The sequence below is a fragment of the Misgurnus anguillicaudatus genome, chromosome 22 (assembly GCF_027580225.2).
Source record: "Misgurnus anguillicaudatus chromosome 22, ASM2758022v2, whole genome shotgun sequence".
NCBI classification, from domain to species: domain Eukaryota; kingdom Metazoa; phylum Chordata; class Actinopteri; order Cypriniformes; family Cobitidae; genus Misgurnus; species Misgurnus anguillicaudatus.
Window position 1 is genome coordinate 34,261,937 of NC_073358.2, and position 26,363 is coordinate 34,288,299.

At 38.4% G+C, this 26,363-nt stretch overlaps 1 protein-coding gene across 6 annotated transcripts; it reads left to right on the top strand.

Moving 5' to 3' along the window:
• The first annotated feature begins 1,221 nt into the window (after positions 1 to 1,221).
• Positions 1,222 to 25,282, top strand: ehmt1a (euchromatic histone-lysine N-methyltransferase 1a). Of its 6 annotated transcripts, none has more exons than XM_073860315.1 (24): positions 1,222 to 1,373; positions 1,860 to 1,929; positions 3,161 to 3,579; positions 6,982 to 7,075; positions 7,173 to 7,279; positions 9,692 to 9,914; positions 11,195 to 11,338; positions 13,252 to 13,397; positions 14,207 to 14,415; positions 14,510 to 14,596; positions 14,812 to 14,887; positions 14,978 to 15,091; positions 15,457 to 15,577; positions 16,457 to 16,560; positions 16,643 to 16,747; positions 19,465 to 19,619; positions 20,452 to 20,619; positions 21,806 to 21,950; positions 22,950 to 23,027; positions 23,349 to 23,464; positions 23,540 to 23,626; positions 24,095 to 24,173; positions 24,335 to 24,510; positions 24,643 to 25,282. In XM_073860315.1, exons 2-24 carry the CDS (start codon positions 1,908 to 1,910, stop codon positions 24,884 to 24,886), a joined length of 3,219 nt encoding a protein of 1,072 aa, XP_073716416.1. In that variant the 5' UTR covers positions 1,222 to 1,373; positions 1,860 to 1,907; the 3' UTR covers positions 24,887 to 25,282. The 6 variants fall into 6 exon arrangements, with proteins under 6 accessions (XP_073716416.1, XP_073716418.1, XP_073716420.1 ...); XM_073860317.1 differs by having other exon boundaries at positions 14,513 to 14,596; XM_073860319.1 differs by having other exon boundaries at positions 1,860 to 1,926.
• The last annotated feature ends 1,081 nt before the right edge of the window (positions 25,283 to 26,363 follow it).

Sequence of the window (26,363 nt, forward strand, 5' to 3'; positions counted from 1 at the left end):
TTAAAATTCTAGAGAACATTTGATTGGTCAGCTGCAGTGCAGAATGATGTCATAAAAATCACTTATCCATATTGCTGGAAGTGAGAGATTAATACTGCGTTCCAGACAACTCGGATTCAGGATATTTCCCACCTCAACCCAGAAATAATGTCTGGACCGGTGCGGTGCCCTTTTAATGTGACTAAACATAAAGGGCTAGTTTCCCGGACACGGATTAGACTAGTCGTAGACTAAAATAAATGTAAGAGCTTTCCAAATTGAAAACTACTTGCACTGACATGTTATACATCAGTGACAGTGCCCTTTGTTTTGCCTCAAAATGCACACAAGAAATGTTTTTAGCAAGGCATGTTTGTTACAACTAGTTTTTCCTAATTAAACTAAGGTCACTTTAAAATGAAAATTCTGTCATCACTTACTCATCCTCATGTTGTTCTAAACCTGTATGAATTTCTTTTTTCTGATTAACACAAAAGAAAATATTTTGAGAAATGATGGCAAACACATAACAGTAAGTGACCATTGACTTCCATAGTAGGAAAAAATATTTTGGAAGTATTGTGATAAATGATGAAGAAAATATTTTGATAAATGATGTAAGCACACAGTTGACAGTACCCATTAAATTCCATCATATTTTTTTATTCCTAATATGGAAGTCTGCTGTGTGTTTACCATCATTTCTCAAAAGATCTTCTTTTGTGTCCATCAGAAAAAAGAAATTCATACAGGCCCAGAACAACACAAGGATGAGCAAACGATGACAGAATTTTCATTTTAAAGTGAACTATCCCTTCAAGCTTATCTCTCTCTGGGAAACCACCCCAAAATGTCTCAATGTTATTAAATAATTTTAATTTTACCAGTTTTGAGGTGGGACAAAAATTTGAGTTATCTGGAACACAGCATAAGTTTTGGATGCTTATTACTGATTTTTTTCATTGTTTTTATGCACACTAGTTAATAGATATTCCTAAAGCTATTCATATTCAAACATACCACAGATAGACACAATCTAAGAAACAATACTAAACAGCAGCTACAATCCAGATGAGAAACTGCAATGTCTACCATTTTAACAAGTGTGAGATGAGAAACCGATAAAGTTTAGAATCAGGGGCAAACATTGCTTCATTTAGGAGAAGTGCATGTGAGGCTGAGCTTCCAACCATAGGACAACTACCATACGACACGTTAGAAATTGCGCAATGAAACTATATTGCTCCTATACGTTTGATAACTGCATCAGCAGAGGGCGCAGTGTGGTCACGTGACATTCGCAGGGCGCATGTAGCTGTAGAGAGGAAGACTGCTTCTGAAGTTTCCGAATGCACTACATGTTGACAAAAATGCAGACTATTAAAAGTTAATTGGTAAGTGCAAGGCAGTTATTTAAGAATAGCATTTCAGACCACAGTCGATGCTTTTACAACGATTTTTAAGTTTATCTTGGCTGCTCATAGCGCGTGTCTGTTAGCTACATTGTTTCACGTGCATTGTGATGCCGCCCAGTGCGCGCGCGCTACATCCGACGTAAACATTTACATTTGTTATTGTTTAGCAAGTTAGAAAGACAAAGGAAGTCATTGTTAACACTATGTCTCGCAATGGAAAGCCAGATTTAATATGTCAGACCAAATACACATTAGCTGTCTGTGTTTGCAAACCATGTGAGCTGCCCACTTAGCGAGTTACATCGTTGCTGTCTGATTACTACAAAAACGTGGTTGCCACAAATTAACCATGGATTTTTCTACAGTTTAAGCATGGTTACTGAACTTTTACTATAATAAAGCCACATGGCTTATTTTACTAAGGTATTTTAATCACAGTCAACCTATCACTTTGAAATCTCATAGAGGAAGGAACTTGGAGGTCTTGTTGGATTGCTCCAGGTTCCCATTATCATGGCCAAGTCCAAGAAAGGTGGTGAGTTAATTGACTGCAAGGTCATTGATTTCAATTTTTGTCATCAGTAAATTATTATGAATTGCTTGAAATGGTAACATGCATATGGTTATTCAAAGGGATAAACAATGACTCCAAAAAATGAAAGTGTCATCCTGTTTTCCTGTAATTGGGCGATTCTCACGAAAACTTGGTTTTAAAAATGTCAAGCATGAAAATGTAAAAATTGCTTAAATTTACTTTTTTCCCACCAGACATTGAAAAACAAAGTCTGGAGTAAATGGAACATTAATTTAAAAACTTTTACTTATCATTTAACACTTTTTGTAACATAATTAAAAAAATTTGTCCTAAAAAAATCTCATTACCGCAACAGTCAGAAAACATCAACACTGACATATTTTCAAAATGACATGACAAACCTGAAAGAACATAATTTGGAGATTCTGCACATGCATTTAAAATCAAAGTATTATCCTGCTATTAATTAAATTAACATTTAATAAGCATCTGTTGCGGTAATGATAATCAAAATGTCGTGTAAGCATTCTGACAAGACAATATTTCAAATTAACTGTAAAAAAAAATGATCTTACCTGGTAGCCATCTTGAATTAACTGGTCCATGTGCTTGGTCACTCAAAATCAAACTTTATTAAAATTCTGTATGTGTGCTTAAACTGTTCTCAAAAAGTGTTGCGGAGGATGAGTACATCAGGCATGGACACATCATTTTCCTAATTTTTCTTCATTATTATTATACATGAATATTCAGTAAATATTTTTTTCTGTCATCTAAAGTAGTCTAGCAAAACATCCATTTATTTTTTTCTTAATATTTTTGTGTTAATTTGATTAAATTACAACATAACGCATGTTCAAACACAGCCGGACACATTGCGGTAATGAGAATTTCAGCAGAAAATGAGATAAAATTTACAATTATAAATTCTTATGTTGAAATCACACATTGTGCAAGGTAGAACACAGTATTGTGTTAATTCTGATGCTTTTTAATGTTACTATATTACACATTTTAAAGCTAAAATCATTAGTGCCGTGGTGTTTCAATGGTTTCGTGAGAATCACCCAATTATATCCTGTAATATGAAACAAATATCCTATACCACAGTCCCAGAGGAACCATTTCATTAGACTATATATTATTCTAAGTATATAAGTATGAATACAAATTGTTTACCCATTTAAATTTTTTGTACAGAAAACAGTATTTCATTATTGTCTTGTTTTAGGTATTGACAGCCCCACTGATCCCTCTAAGAAAGGTAAGAAGCCCAAATCTCTTGGTGTTTCTCCAAAGGCTGGTAAACAACAGACGACTTCAAGCAGCAAGAATCCCACAGGGCCTGTATTTCAATTACTCACTGGTCAGGCATCCATCAATACCCAAGCTGAAAACATTATCTCAACAAATCATGCCTCTTTACAGCAAGACAAACATGCAGAACAGAGTTCTGATAACGGTACTGCCTCGGAGAGCACCTCCACCTTGTCTATTCCTGCAGTCAGACACAAAGATGATGGCTCGGGTCTGCTTGTCCAGAGAGAGTCAGAGGAGACTACAGGGCAGTTTACAGCTGTGCGTCCTGCTCCACCACGTTTGGCCTGGAAAACAATGGTTAGACCAGCACCTGCTTCAGCTGCTCTAAAGGTAATGTTGTATGCTCATTTTATTTATTTTGGCTAGTTTTCAGGAAACTTAGTAATTCGGACAATTATGAATTTGAGGTTAGGGGTGTATCAGCAATTATGTCACCGTAGTAGGCGCTATAGTGACCATTGGCGTTAGGATAAAGTTGGGAACTGCACTTAAGTCAATAACATGGACATAATTTGATGGTCACAGAATTGTGCAAACTGTAAAAATGTAGCTGTTGATTTTCTCTCAAAGGGATAGTTCACCCAAAAATGAAAATAATGTCATTGATGACTCACCCTCATGTCGTTACAAACTCATAAAATCTCCGTTCATCTTTGGAAACACAGTTAAAGATGTCTTAGATTTAGTCCGAGAGCTTTCTGACCATCCATTAAAATTTTATGTACGGAATACTGTCTAGGGATGCAACAATAAACTTAGTTCACAGTTCAATACAATTTCCGGTTCTTGTCCACGGTTTTCGGTTTGGTTTCGGTTCTGATGCTATGGTCTATTAAGGTGTTTTTAAATAATTCTATGCTTAGGTAACAGCAACATTGAGATGTTAAGAAGCAAAAATACTGGTTTTAATTGCAGTTCTCTTTATTTTATGTAAATGCAAAAATCATCTTACACATTTCTAGTGTACTGATACAATAATATAAGATATAATTAAATAAAGATATATATAAAAATGATATCATTACATTACATAAATTGGCCATTTTATATACCTGTTCTTAGTAAATTAAACTTTACATTGTAAATGAAGGCTATACCTTACTGCACTACTGTGAAGATCAACATCATGCTGTCTGTGTTGAAACCAAAAAATGCATTCCTCAATCAAGATTACTGGTGGAATTTATTTTGGCATCATGCGTATTCTCTTCTTGAGTTGAACTTTTTCAACTTGCGCGGAAGACGTGTTTGAGGCAAATAACGCGTGTTTGCGTCAATAACAAGCCCAATTTTGCGTCATTCGCATTGCCCTACGCGAATTTGCCTTTTTACATTGATGTTGGATGTAATCTGCATGCGCAAATAATTAATCCACACCTCAGATTTAAAAGACAGTCGTGCTGCTGCTTTTTGTTGTCGGACTTGTATTGTGTTGTGTGTGCTCGCAAATGAAATCTGTTCAAGCAGAGTTAACGCAGCTAGCGCACAGTGACTGGATATCAACCCGCTGTGGCGTTTAAGCGTGCAGATCACGCGGGCGCACACATTAACAAAAGTGCAGGGAATATAAAACTGACAGATTTGGATGGATAAACCGAAAAACCTCAATTCACATGTGCGTATTGGACCATGCGGGTCGAACCGAACGGTTCAATTTTATATTGAGAATTGTGGCATCCCCAATACTGTCCATGTCCAGAAGGGAAATAAAACGTCATCAAAGTAGTCCATGTGACATCAGTGGGTTAGTCAGAATTTGTTGAAGTTACGAAAAAACATTTTGGTAAAAAAATTACGAAAATTACGACTTTATTCAGCATTGTCTTCTCTTCCTGGTCTGTTGTGAACTGTGTAAGTCTGAGGATAACACGTCAGCAGCGTCGTACATCAGCATCGTCAATGTGCATGCGCATTCGCAACAGACCTGAAAGAGAAGACAATGCTGAATAAAGTCGTAACTTTTGTTATTTTTGGACCAAATGTATTTTCAATGCTTCAACAAATTCTAACTGACCCACTGATGTCACATGGGCTATTTTGATGATGTTTTATTACATTTCTGGACATGAACATTATACCGTACATCAGGGTCAGAAAGCTCTCGGACTAAATCTAAAACATCTTAAACTGTGTTTACAAATGAAGAGTTTCGTTGCAAAACGAGATAAATCCATTTTTTAACATTTTTGTCAAAACATGTTTATTATTATGTTATCATGTTATTATTTTGTTTTATGGTGCTACTTAGCTGTATTTTTTAAGTTATAAAGGTTTAAATCAAAACAAACCAACTGCAGTTGCATTGAAATTAATTGGAATGCACAACCAAAAAACAAAATTTCTGAACAATTAAAAAAAACGGTGGTTATCTCGTTTTGCAACGAAACTCTTCAAATATAAACGGAGGTCTTATGAGTTTATTATTAATGAGTCATTAATGACATTATTTTCATTTCCCTTTAAAATGATGAGAGTCGAGTAGATTGGTGGGCAGCACTACATCTGCAACTAAAATGTATGAAGTCCAATGGGTACCATTCAATACAGAGGAGAGCACTGCACATTTTATGTGTCCGCTTTATTTACCTGATTCATATCATCAGATTTGAGATAGCATAGGGGTTCCTTAACAGTTGTGTGTCTGAAAGGGTACCCAGACAAAATGTGAACCTGTATGTGAAATGCAGGTGTCAAAGTTTAATTTCAAGCGTTGATTGATCTCATTGACATACCTTTCTCAGTCAGTATTAAATATATCAAGGTTATATTTTTACAGAATATTCCTTACATTATGTAGGATGCTTTTTTAATCACAAAAATAATTTAGCTGGGTTTTCACAGACCCAGGATAATATTCTCAGTTGAGACACCCCCAGTCCCACTTGAATGTCACTTTTGGTAAAGCACTTAGGTTGTTTTCACATATGTTGGTGCGCACCGTGGTGCGGCCTCGAAGCGCACCAAAATACATTGTATCATTTTTCAGTTAGTGCGGTCCGTGTTCACATATATATATTTTTTACTTTATTCGAAATGCCGCACCGTACACCATGTGACAACGGTCAGCGCTGTCATTGGTCTCTGACAGCTCTTACCGTCTCATGACCACCCCCACGTTTCCATGACAACCAGCCTGACAGGGAGAGCGCAGCTATCAAAATGTGGAGATAAACGATGCACGTCTTTGCAAAGTTTCTTTGCTTTAACGCGAAATTGCGTAGCTGTTCTATTAAAGCCTTTCTCACGGAGCCGTTTGCCAAAAAGCCCGTAATGTCACTATTTGTGTGTGGAGGACAGCTATGCATTTATAAAATCATCAGCTCAAACGTAAAGGAGACAGCGAATCTCTATGCAACGGACCAGGATTGGCTTGTTTGTTGTTAACCCACAATATAACACCCGGCTCACGTCACAACGGAAGCCCAGTGGCTCAAACATGTGGAGAACTTCCTGTATTTGGTTCGGCCCGAGGTCCGGCAGTGTTCACACCACAGGTGGGTCGCACCAGAGTTCGGCGACAGCCGCTCCGAGACCACCTGTTTAGAGCGGTCTCGGAGCGGCCGTTCAGTGCGCACCCGAGTGCGGCTGTTGTGTTCACACTGACCCAAACGCACCGTACTCGGAGCGACACGTCATTTGGGCCGACCTAAACAGTGTATATGTGAAAACACCCTTACTTTGATATATAAGCAACTAGGTTTCAATCTAGCTTTATTTGTTTCAACAATATAGATTGTAAACAGCGAGAACAGTACTCGTGAGAGAGAGTCCTCAACCACACAGCAGCTCATGTTACAACAGGGACTCAAAGATTCAGCACAAACTGGTGGGTGCGTTTTGCTTACCAAACCGAATTATATTTTCTATGTTTAGTGCATATTATATAATAAAGCTCTACTTCCTTTGTTTGCATTTGTCTGTAGCGTCCAAGAAGAAGAAAAGAAAAATGGGGCTGTATAGCTTTGTCCCTAAAAAGAAAGCAAAACTTTCTAAGAAACCAAATGAACTGTTATCTCCCTCAAATGCACAGGTCAGATTTCTTAAGTGTCATAGATTACTCCAACCCCCGGTTTCACAGACGAGACTTAAGGCTAGTCCTAGACTAAAGCCCTATTCGGTCAGTAATTGTTTTTTTGTGGGGACGTAAGGTATTTTCATAATTTACAGAGGTAGTCAGTGATTTTATTGCCAGAATGTCACTAGTGTTTTTTTCCTGAGCACCCACGTAAACAGTGTTTCCCACAGGATTTTGAGGAGACTGTGGTGGTGATGATGTCACCCGCTAATTAGCATATATGTGATGTCATCATGTCGTGTTTGCGTTTGATCTAGTGTTGGCACCTGAAATATGTTTCACTTCTACTCTTTGATCTGTATCTGTATTTGATCTGTATTATATATCACATTATATTTTTAGCCGAATTAAGCTGTTTTAAATAGTGAAATAAAAATGAAAATGGAAATCATGAAAATTCTATTTGTGGGGGCCAGTTTTGATTCTGTGGTGGGCCACCACAAATAAATCAATTTATGGGAAACACTATATGTAAACCGAAGCATTGAGAACTTTGCAAGTGTACAGGCAGTTTATTAAAAAGAAACATTTACCGTTCACGTCTGGATCACATATCCATGCGGGCGCCATCTTGGGAAAACTGAACTCTCGCGTGAAACGTTGTTGCCCTGAACAGGTGTTGTGCTTTCGCGCGAGAGTTCGGTTTTCCCGGGATGGCGCCCGCGTGGATGTGTGGTCCGGACGTGAACGGTGAATGTTTCTTTTTGGTGGACTGCCTGTACACTTGCAGGGTTCTCGATGCTTCTGTTTGCATATAGAGACCCTCATTGTGCTACAGTGTAAGTGTGGGGTTATTTTGAGCATTATTAGTAGTATAGACATAGCGATTTCGTTTTTAATGCACTGATGCCCCGAAGGCCACCACAACATGCCAATCCGCGTTCAGCAACAACACTGGTCACGCCAGACCAGCACGAAAACAAACCCCAGTGAACGGTCGAACTCGGCACACGTCCGTCACCAACCCCAGGATCATTTCAAGGCGGAATTTCCCTTTAAGGCCACTGAAAAGCATCATATGGTCACACACTTCACGTTTATTCTGCGTCTTTTTTATGAGCATAGAGACAGAGCGCAGCGCGTCATAACCTGAAAACCACGCCCACCGGGGGGGAAAGCAATCCAACCGTCTCCATTGACTTTGTATTGCAAGAGGCCGCCTCCTTGTCATATCTGGCTTATAACAAAAAACTGAATAATGCCTAAAAGCTGCTTTGTGTGACAGTATGTACAGCTAACAAGCCAAATAACCCAGAAATAAGTTTATATAAGCTGTCGAGCCGTAAAACCCAGCCTTTAAGGAGAATAAAGTGGATCGCCGACTACGTTTCCCCCTATTGGACGCAGTTTACTAATAGGAGTACTATGAAAAGTTGCCTGTTTCCATTTCTGTGTCTAAAAGCTCGTTTTTTGAAGTCGTCAGCTTATACAAACGTTTTTTTTTTTTTTTTTTGGCGTGTTAGATGTACACCTTGTCACACAGCAGCTTTTAGGTATTATTTTGTTTTTAAGTTTAATCTGTAAATAAGTTTTTATAAGCTGTCGACCCCAAAAAACAAGCGTTTAAAGACACACAAATGGATACAGGCAACTTTTCATAGTACTTCTATCAGTAAAACTGCGTCCACTAGGGGGAAACGTAGTCGGCGATCCACTTTATTCTTCTTAAAGACTGGGTTTTACGGCTCGACAGCTTATAAAAACTTATTTCTGGGTTCTTTGGCTTGTTAGCTGTACATATTGTCACAAAGCAGCTTTTAGGCATTATTCATTTTTTTGTTATAAGCCAGAAATGACAAGGAGGCGCTTCTCGCAATACAAACTCAATGGAGATGGTTGGATTGCTTTCCCCCCCGGTGGGCGTGGTTTTCAAATTTGCATAACTGCGCTCTGTCTCTATTGACATCTTTATAACTGAAATGATTAGAAGTATGTATTTCATATACATAAAATCAAATATCAGTGCCTGTGCAGTGCCTTAGGTGTTTCGTTTTGAATTATAAACTTGAACATCCACCACAAATTTATCTTCATCTGAATGCATTATTGTGAAGGAGGCATGCAAATGTATTTTTACAGACATCCTCATGAAAAACAATTGTCCGTCCGAATAGGGCTTATGACACTTGTTGAAGTTGTCTCAACTGAAAGTAACTTGCACTGACACATTAAAATATGCCAGTGCCATTGATTTGTCTCAAGACACCCACCAGTAACGTCTTTGTCAAAATCATGTTTATAAAAGATGCTCAAACATCTTAATTTCACTAAGGCCTAGTCCTGGCTTTAGCCAAGCTTTGTCTGTGAAACCAGGCCAAGTGTGTTATCCATTTCAGTTTAATCTGAACTTTTTACCTACTCTTGCAGGAAGTCTCACATAAACCCAAAAGTGGTCAGATGTCCATTGAGGAGGCTTTTAAACACAGAATAAGTCCACTGAAGCAAATCGCAAAGCCGGAGAGTGAAAATGCAACAGAACCACCCAAGAACAAAGAAACTGCGGATGTTCAGAAAGACAACGCTGAGGAATACACAGAGCTCCCACTGTACGCTCTGGCTCAGGATAGCATATTCACAGCCGTCCCCACAGGTACACGACGTCTTCGCCTGATGACTTTGTTTGTAGAACACAAAAGTAGAGTTCCTAAATCAAGTCTTCACCTCATGAAATCTGCATGCTTCCTGTCTGCATGTTTTTATTTTGATAGGTTGAACTCAATTGAGCAGAGGCAGGTTTCAGATCCTAATTGTTAAATTAGACATGCAACGTGGAGACACAAAGCATTCTGACTTTGTAAGGGAGTAAGAAAGACCACTTGGCAGCATACACACAGATTCTCAAAAAAAAAAAAAAAAAAACACTCAGCATACGGACTACCGGCACATCCGGGAACTTGACTGTAAATTTCGTCACCGCCCCTTTTTGGGTGATAAAAAAGCAGCCCTTCCATTGGCTTCCATTCAAAATAGCGGAACAAAGCAACGTTTTTACACAGCCGGCAGGCGTAAATAACTTATGAAATCACTCAGATTAAACATGTCGAGTATTTATCTGTCCACTCTGCCTGCCATAGAGCCCGAAAGATACATTAACGCATTTAATTTGGTCAATATAAAAACATGTCTCTTTCATTCTCACAGCGTCAAATTTGTGTAACGACGCCATCCAGTGATTGCTGGAAATATCGCTAAGCCAGTTAGTCGTATGACTCGACGGAAAAGTGCACTCAGTACTCTAAATATAGAGACATAATAAATAAATACGAAGTAACTTTCAAATACGAAGTAAAATCATTCACTTGCTTCCCTGTTGACTCGATGAGGTACGAGTAAATGTCCGGGGCAGACACCTCTGGCCAATAGGGAGCGTTGTTACACAAATTTGACGCTGTGAGAATGAAAGGGACATGTTTTTATATTGACCAAATTAAATATGTTAATGTATCTTTCGCGCTCTATGGCAGGCAGGGTGGACAGATAAATACTCGACATGTTTAATCTGAGTGATTTCATAAGTTATTTACGCCTGCCGGCTGTGTAAGAACGTTGCTTTGTTCCGCTATTTTGAATGGAAGCCAATGGAAGGTCTAGTCTGATTTCCCCCAAAAGTGGGCGTGAACCTGTTCAGAGACATTCTATGACGTTGCGCCGGTTGGTCACTGTAAAAACATACGAAACATTGCATGTTCAGATTGACTCATCTAATATCAAAAGAGAAAATGAAGTAGCTAGACAGAGAGAAAAGCTGATTGTATTTGTGTAGGATGCACCCTGAAAGCGAAAGATCCACCTGAATGTATTGTAGTATAAAGTATTTCACGGGTTATTTTTTGCTTATAATAATCAAAGCATGAATTTTGTGCTTTGTAGGTTTACCGGAGGATAAGGAGAACATGGAGGCTGATGACATCTTGGAACCTCCGCTGTGTAGCTGTCGCATGGAGACGCCTAAGAACCAGGATGTGGTGACCCTGGCAGAGGGCAAATGTATGGCTGTGGAGAGCGTTGATGGAAAGTTAAAATGTCATAGATGTATACACTAGATGTCGCCTTGGGGTTCTTAGCATGCGTCAAAACCGCCGCCATCTTAGAACAGGGGTCTTGTCACTAGAAGTATCTAGGTAAAGCTGTTATGTCTGCCTGTACTTCGAATTCATAGACGATGCCGGACTTTTGTGCTGCGTATGGATGTTAGGGCTACTAGCACTATGCATTATGGTTAGAAAAAGTAGATTTTCAAAATTTTAAAACTTTAAATTTTTTCTTGACCCAATGCTAAATACATGTCTGACTGTTGAAACGAACAAAAAGAAAACGAAAAAAATCGCATTCATGACAATTTATGGTGATTTTATTTCTGTTACACCATTGCCTACAATGACGCTGATGCGGGATTCCCCTGTTTCAAGATGGCGGCTCTGTTTGATGCATTCGGTCCAATGAACTGCCGTAGCCATGGCAACATCTAGTGTACATATCTATGGTAAAATGTAACTACTTATAACCAGGGCTAAACGGAATCTGCGATGTAATGCCTGTGATTGACAAGCACACATAAACTGCAGTTGAGCGTGTTTGTGGCTAACCGTCATTGACGACAAGCACACATACATAGCGGCATTGACAAGTACATAAACCCTGCGCGTGCTGTTTGCTGTGATTGTTTTGAATGATAAAGAGCATGAACCATTTGTTATTAAATAAAACTTATCGCTTAGTTAAACAGATCTTACTTGTCTCTGTCGTCTATGTGATGCGACAGTCAGCACTCAACGCATCATCATTTCAAATTCGTTTACAAGACGAATGCTCTTGTTATGTTTAATATAAAGTTTACATTGCGTCGTAAAAATGATGAAATTATCTTCATTCGTGCTTAATTCATAATGAAAACGTATTAAAGGACAAGTTCAGTATTTTACACTTGAAGCCCTGTTTTCAGATTGTTTACCAACAGGTGTTTTAGCATTCGTTGTAATCTTGTGGACCTATTTTTCCAAACGCCTCACACCCGTATATTCTTCCGTTGAGAGCTTGAATAATAGACACTCCAGCCCAGTTGGTGGCGATAATCCACCTTTGCCAATTGCAAGAATACAAACAAAGTTCCCGGTGCCGAGTACTACTGTACCTCACAGCACATCTAATACAAGTCAATGGAGTTGGACAAAACCTACGATAAAACCTGTTGGAAAGCATCTTTTGCAGCGATCCCTGCGTGAGCACATCAGTGAACACCCCTGACCACTCAGTGAGTTTCACGTCTTTGTAAACGAAAGTTTAATGCATTTTAGGAAGGATTGTTCCTGTGCACCTATAAACCCATTATAGAGGTGGGAGGTGATACAACAAACACCCGAAAATTCTCGGGCCAGCATCATATATCGAAATTTCAGTCAAAACCGTTCTATTTCATCATAAACAATCTGAAAACATGGCTTTAAGTGTAAAATACCGAACTTGTCCTTTAACACAAGCTTTTTTATTCTGCTATAATATATAACACTATAAACAATAATATATATGTCATTTTATATACAAACTATAATTCTATCTTGACATGCACATTAGGTTCATGTTGGTACAGTTTAATTCAGAGGACTCATTGGTTTGGTGTATTCATTTTCATTGTAAGCCTTTAAAAAGTAATTATTTTAGATGCAATTTTGTTATATTTATAGCTTAAATTCTCAAATATCTTCTAAAAACATTTAAAATCATTCTGCAGAATTCCGCAGATTTTTCCAAAAAATTTCCAGAGAAAAAGCAAAAAAGTCTGCAGATTCCATCTGGCCCTGCTTATAGCCCTTTTAAATACAAGAATACAACAACAGGTTGTATGTGTAAAATAGATATGGGGCCAGATTTACAAACAGCTTGTTCCAGGATTTACTAAACATTTTTGAGTGAATTTGATTTTTCCCTCTAGTTAAGTTTATGTCGGAAGGTGATTCTGAAGCAGGAAATGATGCGTCCATCTCTGAGGATTCCATTGCTTGTGTTGTGTGAAGACCACCGAGCTGGGATGGTGAAACACCAGAGCTGCCCAGGCTGTGGTTTCTTCTGCAGGGCTGTGAGTGGCGGATACCAAATGCTCTTTAATGTCTTAAAGGAAAACACCACTGTTTTTCAGTGTTTTGCTATGTTCTTACCTCGGCTTAGACGAATTGATGCATCCCTATCTTTTGTCGGTGTGTGCACTTCATCTTTGTGCGGCGCGTCGTGGGTGTGTTGGCATTTGGCCTAGCCCCATTCATTCCTTAGGATCCAAACAGGGATAAATTTAGAAGCCACCCAACACTTCAATTTTTTCCTATTTCAAGACTACATGAGTAGTTACATGAGTATGGTGGCACAAAATAAAACGTTGTTATTTTTTTAAGTGGATTAAAACTGAGAACTATATTGTATGGCAGAAGAGCTCTTAGTTTGCAGCACTTTTACCTCAGTGCGCAGTAACATCATCACTTCCTCTCTCCCTGAGTTTGAGCATAAGGGGGGAGTTCACATAAGTGATGATAGTACTGTTCTCATTTTTTATCAAATCACCATGTTTTATTTTGTGACACCATACTTACGTGTGTAACTACTCATGTAACAGTCTTTAAATAGGGAAAACATGGAAGTGTTTGGTGGCTTCTAAATTAATCCCTGTTTGGATCCTAAGGAATGAATGGGCTAGACTAAATGCTAACACAATTATGACTCTCTGTGTAAAGATGAAGTGCACACATTGAAAAAAAGATGGGTATGAATTTGTCTAAGTTGAGGTAAGAACATAGTAAAATATCGGTGTTGTTTTCCTTTAACAGTTCAATTATTAAAATTTGAACCCAACCCACCTACCTCACACTAAGATTTATAGCGTTTTGTTTGATCCAGGGGACATTTATGGAATGTCAGCCAGATGGGAACATCTCTCACCGGTTTCATCGGAGCTGTGGCTCTCTGATCAGAGGTCAACTCTACTGCCCTCACTGTGGCGAGGAAGCTAGTCATGCCAAGGAAGTCTCAATCCCCAAACCTGACCCTGTCACTACAGTGCTAACAGCTGCTGTGCCCACACACAAGACTAACACTTCTGTAATGGAGTAAGTTTAGCTTAATACTTCTAGATCTGTTCTGAGATAATTGTGCTTATGTGCTAATGTGTTTTCCACATATGTATATAATTAAATCTCAAAGTAGGGCTAAATTGGACTGTGCAAATGGAGCAGCAGGCCTTGATAAAGAGTCATTGGAAACGGTTTTGAATGCGCTGGAGGATGGAAAGTAAGATGCACATCAATATTATCTTGACACTGTACATTAGTAGTGTCCTGCACCTTTTTCATCTAAGAAGAGCTCAGATGAAATGTCTTAATGGACTAGCCCATACCTTAAATTATCTGTATAATAACTAGACTCTTAAATTGCACTGCATATATAAGTTCTTCATACTTTGTTTACTTGTACATTTATTTAGTATTTCCTACATTTTTTTTAAGGTTTAAGAAATTTAAACTGCCCCCAAAGCAGCTTTATTTCTCTGCTAAGAGAGGAGAGCTCCAGAGAGTCCTGCATATGCTGGGTAAGCCTTTTTCAAGCGATCGGTCCTGTACATCTAAATGCTGGTACAAATGGTTTTAATGACTGATAACTGTGGATGTTCTGATGCTGGTGGAAGGTGTGGACCCAAATCTAAAGATGGACACTGAAAAGAGGAAGACTCCCCTGCACTGTGCTGCTGAGGAGGGTCATAAGGACATCTGCCATGTACTGGTGCAGGTACTGATTATGCAGATATTACACCCTAAGCTCTTTTTTCTCCCTAAGTGATTCATGTTCCATCTGATGTGAATATTTAAGATCTTTACAAAGGTTTTGATGTCATTCTTATTTTATATTTATGTAATTATTGATGACGGGCCATTTAATTAATTTGAAAATAATGCACACCCAAGGAGTCAATTATTCTACTTATACAATGTTTACCACATACACATGCTCTGTTGGTTATTTTAAGACATTTCACAGGTCAGGTGTGTGTTTATCGAAAAAAACAATGCATATACGTAGAGCATTTCTCAACCAGTCAGAATAGAGCATTCAACAGTGCATTGGTATTAAATGATGTACATGATCTCTCATAGGCTGGTGCTAACCTGGACATGTGCGATGGGGAGCAGAAAACTCCTCTGATGTACGCCTGTGAGAACAATCATCTAGAAACTGTGAAATATTTGCTAAAAGCCGGTGCTTCCACTGGGCAGAAGGATATGATAACCAGCATTACGCAGAATACATTTGATGCCCACTGTGGTCTTAAACCTGTCAGTTAGCTGTTAGATCTTATACTACACTGAGGATTGAAATCCTTAAAGGGACACTCCAGTTTATTTGAAAATATGCTCATTTTCCAGCTCCGCTAGAGTTAAACATTTGATTGTTACTGTTTTGGAATCCATTCAGCTGATATCGAAAATATCGAAACTCTAACTAAAGAGTGGATATTTTTCCTATTTAAAACTTGACTCTTCTGTAGTTACATCGTGTACTAAGACCGATGGAAAATTAAAAGTTGTGATTTTCTAGGCAGATGTGGCTGGGAGCTATGCTCTCATTCTGGCGTGGTGGTCGGGGACTTTGCTGCCGAGGCATGGCTGCGGCAGGCGTGGTGATATTGCGCACTGCCTGAACATAGTCATCTGCCACTGAAAGTTACTAAGGGGACTATTTTCGGCTGCTGCGTAATATCATTGCGCCTCCTGCAGCCATGTTATGGCAGCAAAGTCCTTGATTATTATGCCAGAATGAGAGTATAGTTCCTAGCCATATCTGCCTAGAAAATCACAACTTTTAATTTTCTGTTGGTTTTGGTGCATGATGTGACTACAGAGGAGTCAAGTTTTGAATGGGAAAAATATCAAAACTCTTTGGTTATTTTTTAGGCGCGATTCTAATGGACTAATCAGATTTAATGGATTATGCTAAAAGTGCTAGCGCTAGATCCGGAGATTAGCTGAATGGATTCCAAAACTGTAAAAATCAAATGTTTAACTCTAGGGGAGCTGGAAAATGAGCATATTTTCAAATAAAGTGGAGTGTCCCTTTAAGCTGTATTCCTCATCGAGAGTTAAATCTACACATCACAGGATATAAGAGGCTCCACGTGTCTTCATATGGCTGCAAGAGGAGGACACACAGATGTGCTGCGTTATTTTCTTTCCACGTCGTCCATAGATGTTAACAGTAAGGTAATGCTCTTTCAGCAAGTTTTTCTTAGATGCTGTTCATAAAGGGATTGCCCTCTGTTACCGATCTCATTCTCACTCTTAGGACGATGGTGGGTGGGCTCCTCTCACCTGGGCAACAGAGAACATGCGCCTAGAGCAGGTGAAGCTGCTGGTGTCAGCAGGAGCTGATGTCCACATTAGAGATAAGGTTTGTGACACATTCAGCTTTTTCATTAGATTTATTCTTTTCATTTTATGATGTCTGCCGTATTTTTTAAAATCTAGGATTAAAGGGATAGTTCACCCAAAAATGAAAATAATGTCATTAATGACTCACCCACATGTCGTTCCAGGCTCGTGGGACCTCCGTTCATCTTCGGAGCACAGTTTAAGATGTTTTATATTTAGTCTGTGAGCTAGTTGAGCCTTCATTGAAAATCTACGTTTGGTTTACTGTCCATGTCCAGCAAGGTAATAAAAACATCATCAAAGTAGTGCATGTGGCATCGGTGGGTCAGTTGGAGTGTGTTGAAGCATCGAAGATATATTTTGGTCCAAAAATAACAGAAATTACAACTTTATTCAGCATTGTCTTCACTTCTGCATCTGTTGTAAAGCGTATGCGCGTGCCTTAAGTCACGAGACTGCAGTGATGCGGATGACGTGTTATCCTCAGACATGTTTGTGAAGTTTTTTCGTTTTTACTTACAGCGTGTGTCCCTCAGACTGTAAACGAAGCATGGGAGCACAAAAAAACAAACTGGGGCGCACCAGATAGCACGTCAGCCAGGTCGCTGCAGTCGCGTGACTTTGGTCTTGCGCATTCGCTTCGCAGCAGACGCGGAAGAGAAGACAATGCTGAATAAAGTCGTAGTTTTTGTAACCTTTTGAACCAAATTGTATTTTCGATGCTTCAACACATTCTAACTGACCCACTGATGTCACATGAACTACTTTGATGGTGTTTTTGTTGCCTTTCTGGACATGGACAGTATATCGTATACCATGCGTGGATTTTCGGTGAGGGGTCGACAAGCTCTCGGACTGAGTGTGGAGCCTCTTGGACTGTGTTCCGAAGATGAGCGGAGGTCGTAAGGGCTCGTTATAGTAGTACATAGGTCCTATGGCGTAGGTTCCGCGTTGGTTTTCATTTATACTTTTGCTTTGACGTGCAAACACACGCGCAGACCGCTGGTAGGCATTATCCACGTGCAGCGCGACCGTCAAAGAAGAAGAAGCTTGGCAAGTTTAACCTACAAATGAAGAAGAAACAGCAACTTGTATATGATTTGAGAAGACCAGCAATGATGGAAGTAAATAAACAGTGACTTTTGTTGCAGTTTGAGATAAATCACTCCCTAACTTGACCATTCTTTGTTTTCACCGTCGCAAACAGAAATACCTAAGACGCAGTTTTTTTACCTGACGGGAGGGGTTCTGGTGGACCAGTAATTCTTAAAGTGTGGTCCGCGGACCACCAGTGGTCCACCAAACCCCCCCAGTGGTCCGCCAAAAGATGACCTAAACTAGGCAAGTGTTTATAGTCACTTATTTAAATAGTAATATCAGTTCTTGCCATTTTGGTTTAATAACATAAAAATGTATCAGTGGCTAAACCAAAGAGGAGTCAAAAGAAGGATCAAGCGTCAATTGAAAGCGGCTACAATCCACAGATCTATTAGTTTTGTAATGTACTAGTTTTTGCTTCATGTGTAAAATCCCTGTAATTTCAGGGATTTTGGACATTAAGGGGAACATTTTTTTTAGCATTTTATTGTTACCATAGTGACAACCATAGACTTCATATACCCACCACCACAGTTTTAAACTTATGGCTCTTTGGAATGACATTAAGTGGGACCTAGTGGGCACTTTTTTTCACATGTGCAGTTTGTTTTTCATATTAACTCTTTCACCGCCAGCGTTTTTTAAAAAAGTTGCCAGCCAGCGCCAGCGTTTTTCATGATTTTCACCAAATTTTAATGCCTTCCAGAAAATGTTCTTCTTTGAATATATAAACATACAATATACCAAATGAAAGAACAGACCCTCTGCTTTCAAACAAAAAAACTGTTTCTTCCTACCTTCAGTGGTTCTTTTGTAATCAGCTTTTGAATATGGGTAGGTTTCTGCAAAAACACCACATTTTGAGCAAAAGCAGAGATAAATCCATTTTTGTGACGGACTTTTCATAGAGATCCCATTCAGAGCAATCTTTAAAACATACACGGACATACAGCTGCTTGCCATAGGGCAATACTTCCGGGTTTAAAAAGTTGCGGAAGTGCGCCACCTGGTGGATAATAGCGGTATTGCGGAAAGACGGAAAATCTTGTCATTGGCGGGGAAGCGTTTTCTCTTAATTGACGAGATATCTCGTCAATGGCGGGGAAAGAGTTAAGCTGTAACTCATTTCACATTTACTTTTTCAAATGAAATAAAATTCATATAATAATTTCTGAACATAGTTTTTGACTTGGAACAGTTGCATATTAAACTTAAATTTAGCTTATCCTTCCCATGTTGTTGTTTTTTGGGGGCTTGTTAAAGTGGGATTCTGTTAGGTGGTCCTCAGAAAAAAAATGGAAGATAAAGTGGTCCTTGGGCTGAAAAAGTTTGAGAAACACTGTGGTGGACCAATCACAGCGCTTGCGGTCCCCGTAGAACTGACGCGCTGTTAAAATTTTTGCGAGGTGCACGTCAGGCTACGCAGAGCTACGGATAGCCTACGTCATAGCTATGGCAAAGAACTTACGCACGACTATAAACCGGGCTTTACAAGTTTGGAACGACATGAGGGTGAGTCATTAATGACATTTTCATTTTTGGGTGAACTATCCCTTAAAGTAATGCCTATACATCTAAAAGGAACTTAATGTTGTGTGTGTGGTAGTTTCGAGATGTTTTTTGTGATCTGCTTGTTAGGAGGAGAACATCTGTCTTCACTGGGCAGCGTTCTCTGGTTCGGATGAGATCGCTCAGCTGCTGCTGGATAAGAGATGTGACCTACACGCTGTGAACGTTCATGGTGATTCACCACTCCACATCGCCGTCAGACAGAATCAGCTGGACTGCGTAATGTAAGAGCCTGTTTACACCTAGTCATAACATTCATCTCAGTTGATCCGATCACATGTGGTCATAAAATCAATTTTTGGTGATCTGATCACAAATGTGTACATAATATGCGTCTCAAATGCATCTCCTGTGACCCCTTATGATTAGATTTTGAAAGGTTCTTTGTCTGCATACTCACTGTGCATCAAATCCATGCTACGCTTTAGTTTAGTGCATAAAATACAGCAGAGGTTTTTAAACTTTACGATGCCAAGGACCCCTTAATATGATGAGCATTTTGTGAGGGACCCCCTATATGTACATGCAACAACAACTTACAAAGAATTCTGCATTACGAATACCAGTGAGTTAGAAAAATGGAACCAATAATATGGAAAACACACTGGAAAGATACTAAGCAAATATGTATGTTGTGAGAAAGGAGAGATAAATACCTAATAAAAAAAAATTATCTGAAATTTTCTGGGGACCACTTAGAAATTCCTGGGGGTCCCCTGTCCCTACTTCGAAAACCCCTGATATACTGTATGCATATCTATGAATGGATGTATGGTTTCAAACACTTTTTGCAAGATTTTACTGCATGTAGGTGTCGGTATTTTAAAACTCTTGCTTGGGTTGATTGAAAGCAGGCGTTTTTGCTACAAATGCAATGTGGCTTGAGTGATTTGATCATAAAATGTTTTGGACTCCATATTAGTTGCTGTCCACTTGTGATCAGATCACCTGAGAGAGTTGTTAATAGCAGCTTTAAATAGAGTCCAAAAGCTTTGTGGTTTTAGAGTCTCGGAGGTGAGTTTTTTTTAGGGGAGTAATCTAAAGCTTTGTCTCCAGGCTGTTTTTGTCTCGAGGAGCAGATGTAAATCTGAAGAACAGGGATGGCGAGACTCCTTTGGACTGCTGCAGCATGAATTCAAAGATGTGGACAATTCTAAACACCAATAAGAAGTTAATCGATGCCAGGAGAGGCAGAGATGGACAGAAAGAAAAGCTCCTCTGCAGGTAAAGCAACGACACTGGGCCCATTGTTAACATTTTCCAGGGCATTAATGTTCATACTCATTATTTCTGTTGTCCAAAATATATCAAAACATTCCTGTTAAAGGGGACATTTCACAAGAAGTTTTTAAGATGTCAAATAAGGCTTTGATGTCACCAGAGTATGTACATGAAGTTTTAGCTTAAAGGGGCAATAAGTAGGATTTTAAGTTTTTTGTTAATCAAAATCAATGTCTTTATTCATAAATAAGTCCTCGTTAGTGTCAAATGACCTCTGCCGGTGATCTGACTTTTCTTTGTAACCTTAGAATTTTTCCTCTTTACTTACATTGAACGGGTAAGTCCAAGGAGGCATCCATATCGTTCCGCCGTATTGATAAACTATAATAGCAGAGAGGGACAAAAAGCACTAGCCTACCAACGCATTTCCACAACGCGTTTTCATTCAGAACATGTGAACTAGCTGCAACGGACAAGGAGATCAGCGATTACATAACGGCTATCGTAGCTGCAACACGCATTTGGAAAGGCGAGGCGCTAGAGAGCACTGTTCATTTGAATGCTAAATACAATTCCACCACTAGATGGGGGGTAAATTCTACTTATTGCCCCTTTTAATATACCATATAGATCATTTTTATAACATGTTAAAATTGCCACATTGTAAGTTTGATTTAGATGGGTGTCCTTTAAAATGTAAATGAGCTGATCTCTGCACAAAATAACAGTGTAGTGGTTGGATAGTGGAGATTAAGGGGCGGTATTATCCCCTTCTGACAAGATCACAAGGCCAAATTTCAACTACCTATTTTTTCCATATGCTTGCAGAGAATGGTTTACCAAAACTTAGTTACTGGGTTGATCTTTTTCACATTTTCTAGGTTAATAACAGCACTGGGGACCCAATTATAGTACTTAAACATGGAAAAAGTCAGATTGTCCCCTTTAATACATAAATATACAATTGCGTATAAAAAATAAAATGTATATATTTTTCAAATCAGATGTAGAAGAGTTAATTTCTACATTATAGCCAAAATGCAATAAACTGCCTAAAGTAACTAAAAATTTTTTAACAAAATATATTGCTTATCTTTGCAGAAACAAAAATGCGCTTGGAGTCCGTACAGATAATTTTTGCTTTTAGAAATGTAATGTAATATTATGGAAATCTGTTTGGTGTTTTTAGAGATATATCCAGAGGCTATGAGGAGGTCCCTGTGCCGTGTGTGAATGGGGCGGACCACGAACCCTGCCCTAACAACTTCAAATACGTTCCAGAGAACTGTTTCACTTCTCAAGTAAATATAGATGAGAACATAACGCACTTACAGGTAGGAGGCACAACATGGAAAAAAGCAAAACATAAGGTTAAAGGAATATTCCATTTTCTTAAAAGAAAAATCCAGATAATTTACTCACCACCATGTCATCCAAAATGTTGATGTCTTTTTTTGTTCAGTCGAGAAGAAATTATTTTTTTTGGGGACAACATTGCAGGATTTTTCTAATATTAATGGACTTTAATAGACACCAACAATTAATACTTAACACTTAACAGTTTTTTTCAACGGAGTTTCAAAGGACTATAAACAATCCCAAATGAGGCATAAGTGTCTTATCTAGCAAAACGATTGTCATTTTTGACAAGAAAAATAAAAAATATGCTCTTTTAAACCACAACTTTTCGTCTAGGTCCGGTCCAGCGCGACCTAACGTAATGCTTAATGACATAGGGAGGTCACGTGTTACATATATAAAACGCACATTTGCGGACCATTGTAAACAATAAACTGACACAAAGACATTAATTAGTATCAGTTGACATACAACAACGTAGGAACGGTCCTCTTTCAACACACTTGTAAACACTGGGGCGGAGTTTCGCGTTCGTCTTCTGTGACCTCTTGACGTCATGACGTATTGCGTGGGGTCACCTGGGTTGCATTACGACCAGATCTAGACAAGAAGTTGTGCTTTAAAAGTGTATATTTGTTATTTTTCTTGTCAAAAATGACAATCGTTTCGCTAGATAAGACCCTTATGCCTCGTTTAGGATTGTTTATAGTCCTTTGAAACTCCGTTGAAAAAAACTGTTACGTGTTGAGTTAAGTGTTAATTGTTGGTGTCTATTAAAGTCCATTAAAATGAGAAAAATCCTGCAATGTTTTCCTCAAAAAACATAATTTCTTCTCGACTGAACAGGGACATCGACATTTTGGATGACATGGGGTGGTGAGTGGATGATCTGGATTTTTCTTTTAAGAAAATGGAATATTCCTTTAATGCTTTTAATATGTCTCTTCATTTGATGTTTTTTCTCTCTGTAATAGCACTGTAGCTGTAAAGGTGACTGTGCCTCTAGCAGCTGTATCTGCGGTCAGCTCAGCATGCGCTGTTGGTATGACAAGGTAATGATTTTGCGAGTATCTGGCAACTTCGAGCATCTCATAAACCCTTTAGACGCGTCTGCAGCAGGCACTTATTTTGACAAGACACGTGGTGCACATACACACTCGACGCGTAGAACACATATTTTGAAATAAGGAACCACACACATGATGGGCTACATACATGTTGTGACGAACTTCGCATCGAACGCCCACGAAAAAAAAGTCACCGGCCGCCACTGCTAACTGCTAGACAGCCCTTATGGCTGTTAGTAGCTACTATGCATGACCTTGTGATACAAATAATGCCTAATTAACAATATTTAATCTTTTGGCACGCAGGACGGCCGCTTGCTGAGAGATTTCTGCAGGGATGATCCACCCTTCTTGTTTGAGTGTAACCATGCCTGTTCATGTTGGAGAACATGTAGGAATAGAGTGATACAGAATGGGCTTAGGTAATATAACTAGTATGTGTAATGTATTGCAATGTAAACTACAGTTTTTAGAAGTTTGTATTTTTGTATCCTCAGGGTAAGACTGCAGGTGTTCAGGACTGAGAGGATGGGTTGGGGAGTCCGAGCACTGCAGGAAATTCCTGAAGGAACTTTCGTATGCGAGTATGACCTTCTTTTTAGAAAGCCTCCTTATAATTGCATTATACTAGGCTGTTATGCATTTTTAAGAGCATTAAAAACTGCAATGTGTAATTGACACTTGACACTTTCAAAAAAAAAAAATCGCCCTAAATTGTTGCCTTGTTGCACCCCTTTAACTAACATTAATGCTGAAAGTGCCAATGTTTAACTGTCTCAGAAAAAATACAACTGATTACTTACTAAAATTATTTTAACGTTGCGCTTTTTTATACTTCTATATAAGTATATGTAATATAATTACGCTTTTTATACTTCCCACCAATACTGCGGATACTATGCTTGGTTTCTGAAGTGCAGATTCCTGCATTGAGGGTAATTTAATAGGAAATTTGCTTCCATAAATGAAAGCCATTACAGGAATGATTTAGGTTTATTCTCATACTGTTTGGGGCAAAGATCTTTTTCCCTGAAGATTTGCTATGTGTGCAGGTTTGCAGGTGAGATCATTTCAGATGGAGAGGCTAATGTTCGGGATAATGACTCGTACATGTTCAACCTAGACAATAAGGCAAGTTTAAAAAGATGTGGGATTAGAGTATTCAAGTTATACTTATTTGCGTCCTCCAGGGGGCGCTACAGTATTGTGTATAAGTGGATGATGCTCAGGCTTACCGTTGAATCAGTGCTTTCTTTATGTGTATATTTAATGGTGGTAAATTTTCTTTCTAGGTCGGAGAGGTCTACTGTATTGATGCCCAATTTTACGGTAATGTTGGCAGGTTCATAAATCATCTTTGCGAACCCAACCTGTTTCCAGTACGTGTGTTCACCAAGCACCAGGACCTTCGCTTTCCTCGAATTGCGCTCTATGCAAGCAAGCCTATTCACGCTGGAGATGAGTTAGGGTAAGTCATTCCTGTCTAAAAACATTTTTGATTACTTTCATAAACACCTCAAGTCTCATTCATCTGGCATTTGTAATGAATCCATTTGTGTTGCTATTGATTAAAAGCTAATTGCCCTTTTCATTCTATTAGGTTTGACTATGGTGATCCCTACTGGCAAATTAAGAAAAAGTACTTCAGTTGTCGTTGTGGCTCTGCAAAATGTAGATACTCCGAAACCATTCTGAAGCAGAACCACGCCGGATTCTCAGTCCAATCACTTTGTGATGATCAGACCGCTGCTCCGGTGGAACACATCCAGTCAGTTAACAAAGCTGCAGCAATAAATGAGGGCAATCCTGAGCCCTGCTTCATGCATACAGACCTTCAACAATGAACTATCGACACTATGCTCTAAGAAAAAAATATTGTGCAAGGATAAAAAATCATGTATTTTATCACAGCTTTTGTAGCTAATTCACAATTATTTGTTTTATTAGGATAATAGTGAGGATGCTTATAATGTACACCAGCAGACTAGGATTTTATATTTTTGGATATTAAATTTTATACAGCTGGTATTACAAGCAAAATATTTTTAATCTGTCTCCCATGAGAAAAATTGAAAAGGAAATAACAAGTGGACAATTCTACATTTTTTTTTTACTAAAGAGAGATCAAGTCTGTTTCCTGAGGTTTTTTTTACATATTGACATTTTACTATGAAATGGTTACAGAATTTTAATATCATGCCTGTAAGAAATAAAGCCTTCGGTGGTGTTTTAATGAATAATTTGTTGATTTCTAATTCAGCTGTCTTGTCAGTAGCAAGTTTTTTTTACTAATGCAATACATATTGATTTAACATGCGCACTTTCATCTCTAGTGTTTATATTATTTAAAGGTTACATTTCACAAGACTTTTTAAGATGTAAAATAAATCTTTGGTGTCCCCAGAGTACGTATGTGAAGTTCTAGCTCAAAATACCATATAGATAATATATTATAACATGTTAAAGGCGGGATGCATGATTTTTTTAAAAACACTTTGGATAAGGGAGTCTGTCCGAGTACCAAAACACACTTGTAGCCTATCAGCAGTAAGGGGCGTGTCTACTAACCAAAATCATTGCCTGGGTTGTGTATGTGTGGGCGGGTCTATCAAACGAAGGTCCAGATTCTATTGTGGTAGGGGCGTATTTGTTTAGGTGATTTCAAATATCAACACTGGCTTTCCGAGGTCATGCACCCCGCCTTTAAAATTGCCACAAAAAATGGCTTTTTGGGTGTGTTATTTAAAATGCAAATTAGCTAATCTCTGCACTAAATGGTAGTGCAGATTAAGGGCCGGTATTATCCAGATTTCAATTACCTATTTTTTCACATCCTTGCAGAGAATGTTTTATCAAAACTAAGTTACTTAGTTGTTCTTTTTCACATTTTCTAGGTTGATAGAAGCACTGGGGACCAAATTATAGCACTTGGGAAAAAGTCAGATATTCATGATATGTACCCTTTAAGATATTAATTCACATTTTCGAGGATTTGTCTTGTAAATCTACTATTTACAAATCTAATTATATCTTATATCTAAATACCATTTACTAAATTATGAGATTAGTCGAAATTATGTAATTAAAAAGTCGAAATTATGTAATTAAATAATAAGTAGATCATAAATCGAAATTATGAATAAAATTATGTATTAAAATTATGTAATAAAATACATACACAGAATTATGACTTTAAAAGTCTGAATTATGAGATAAATCAGAATTATGTAATAAAACGTTGAAATTATGTAATTAAATAATACATCGAAATTATGACTTTAATTTTAATAATGACGAAATTATGAATAAAATTATGTATTA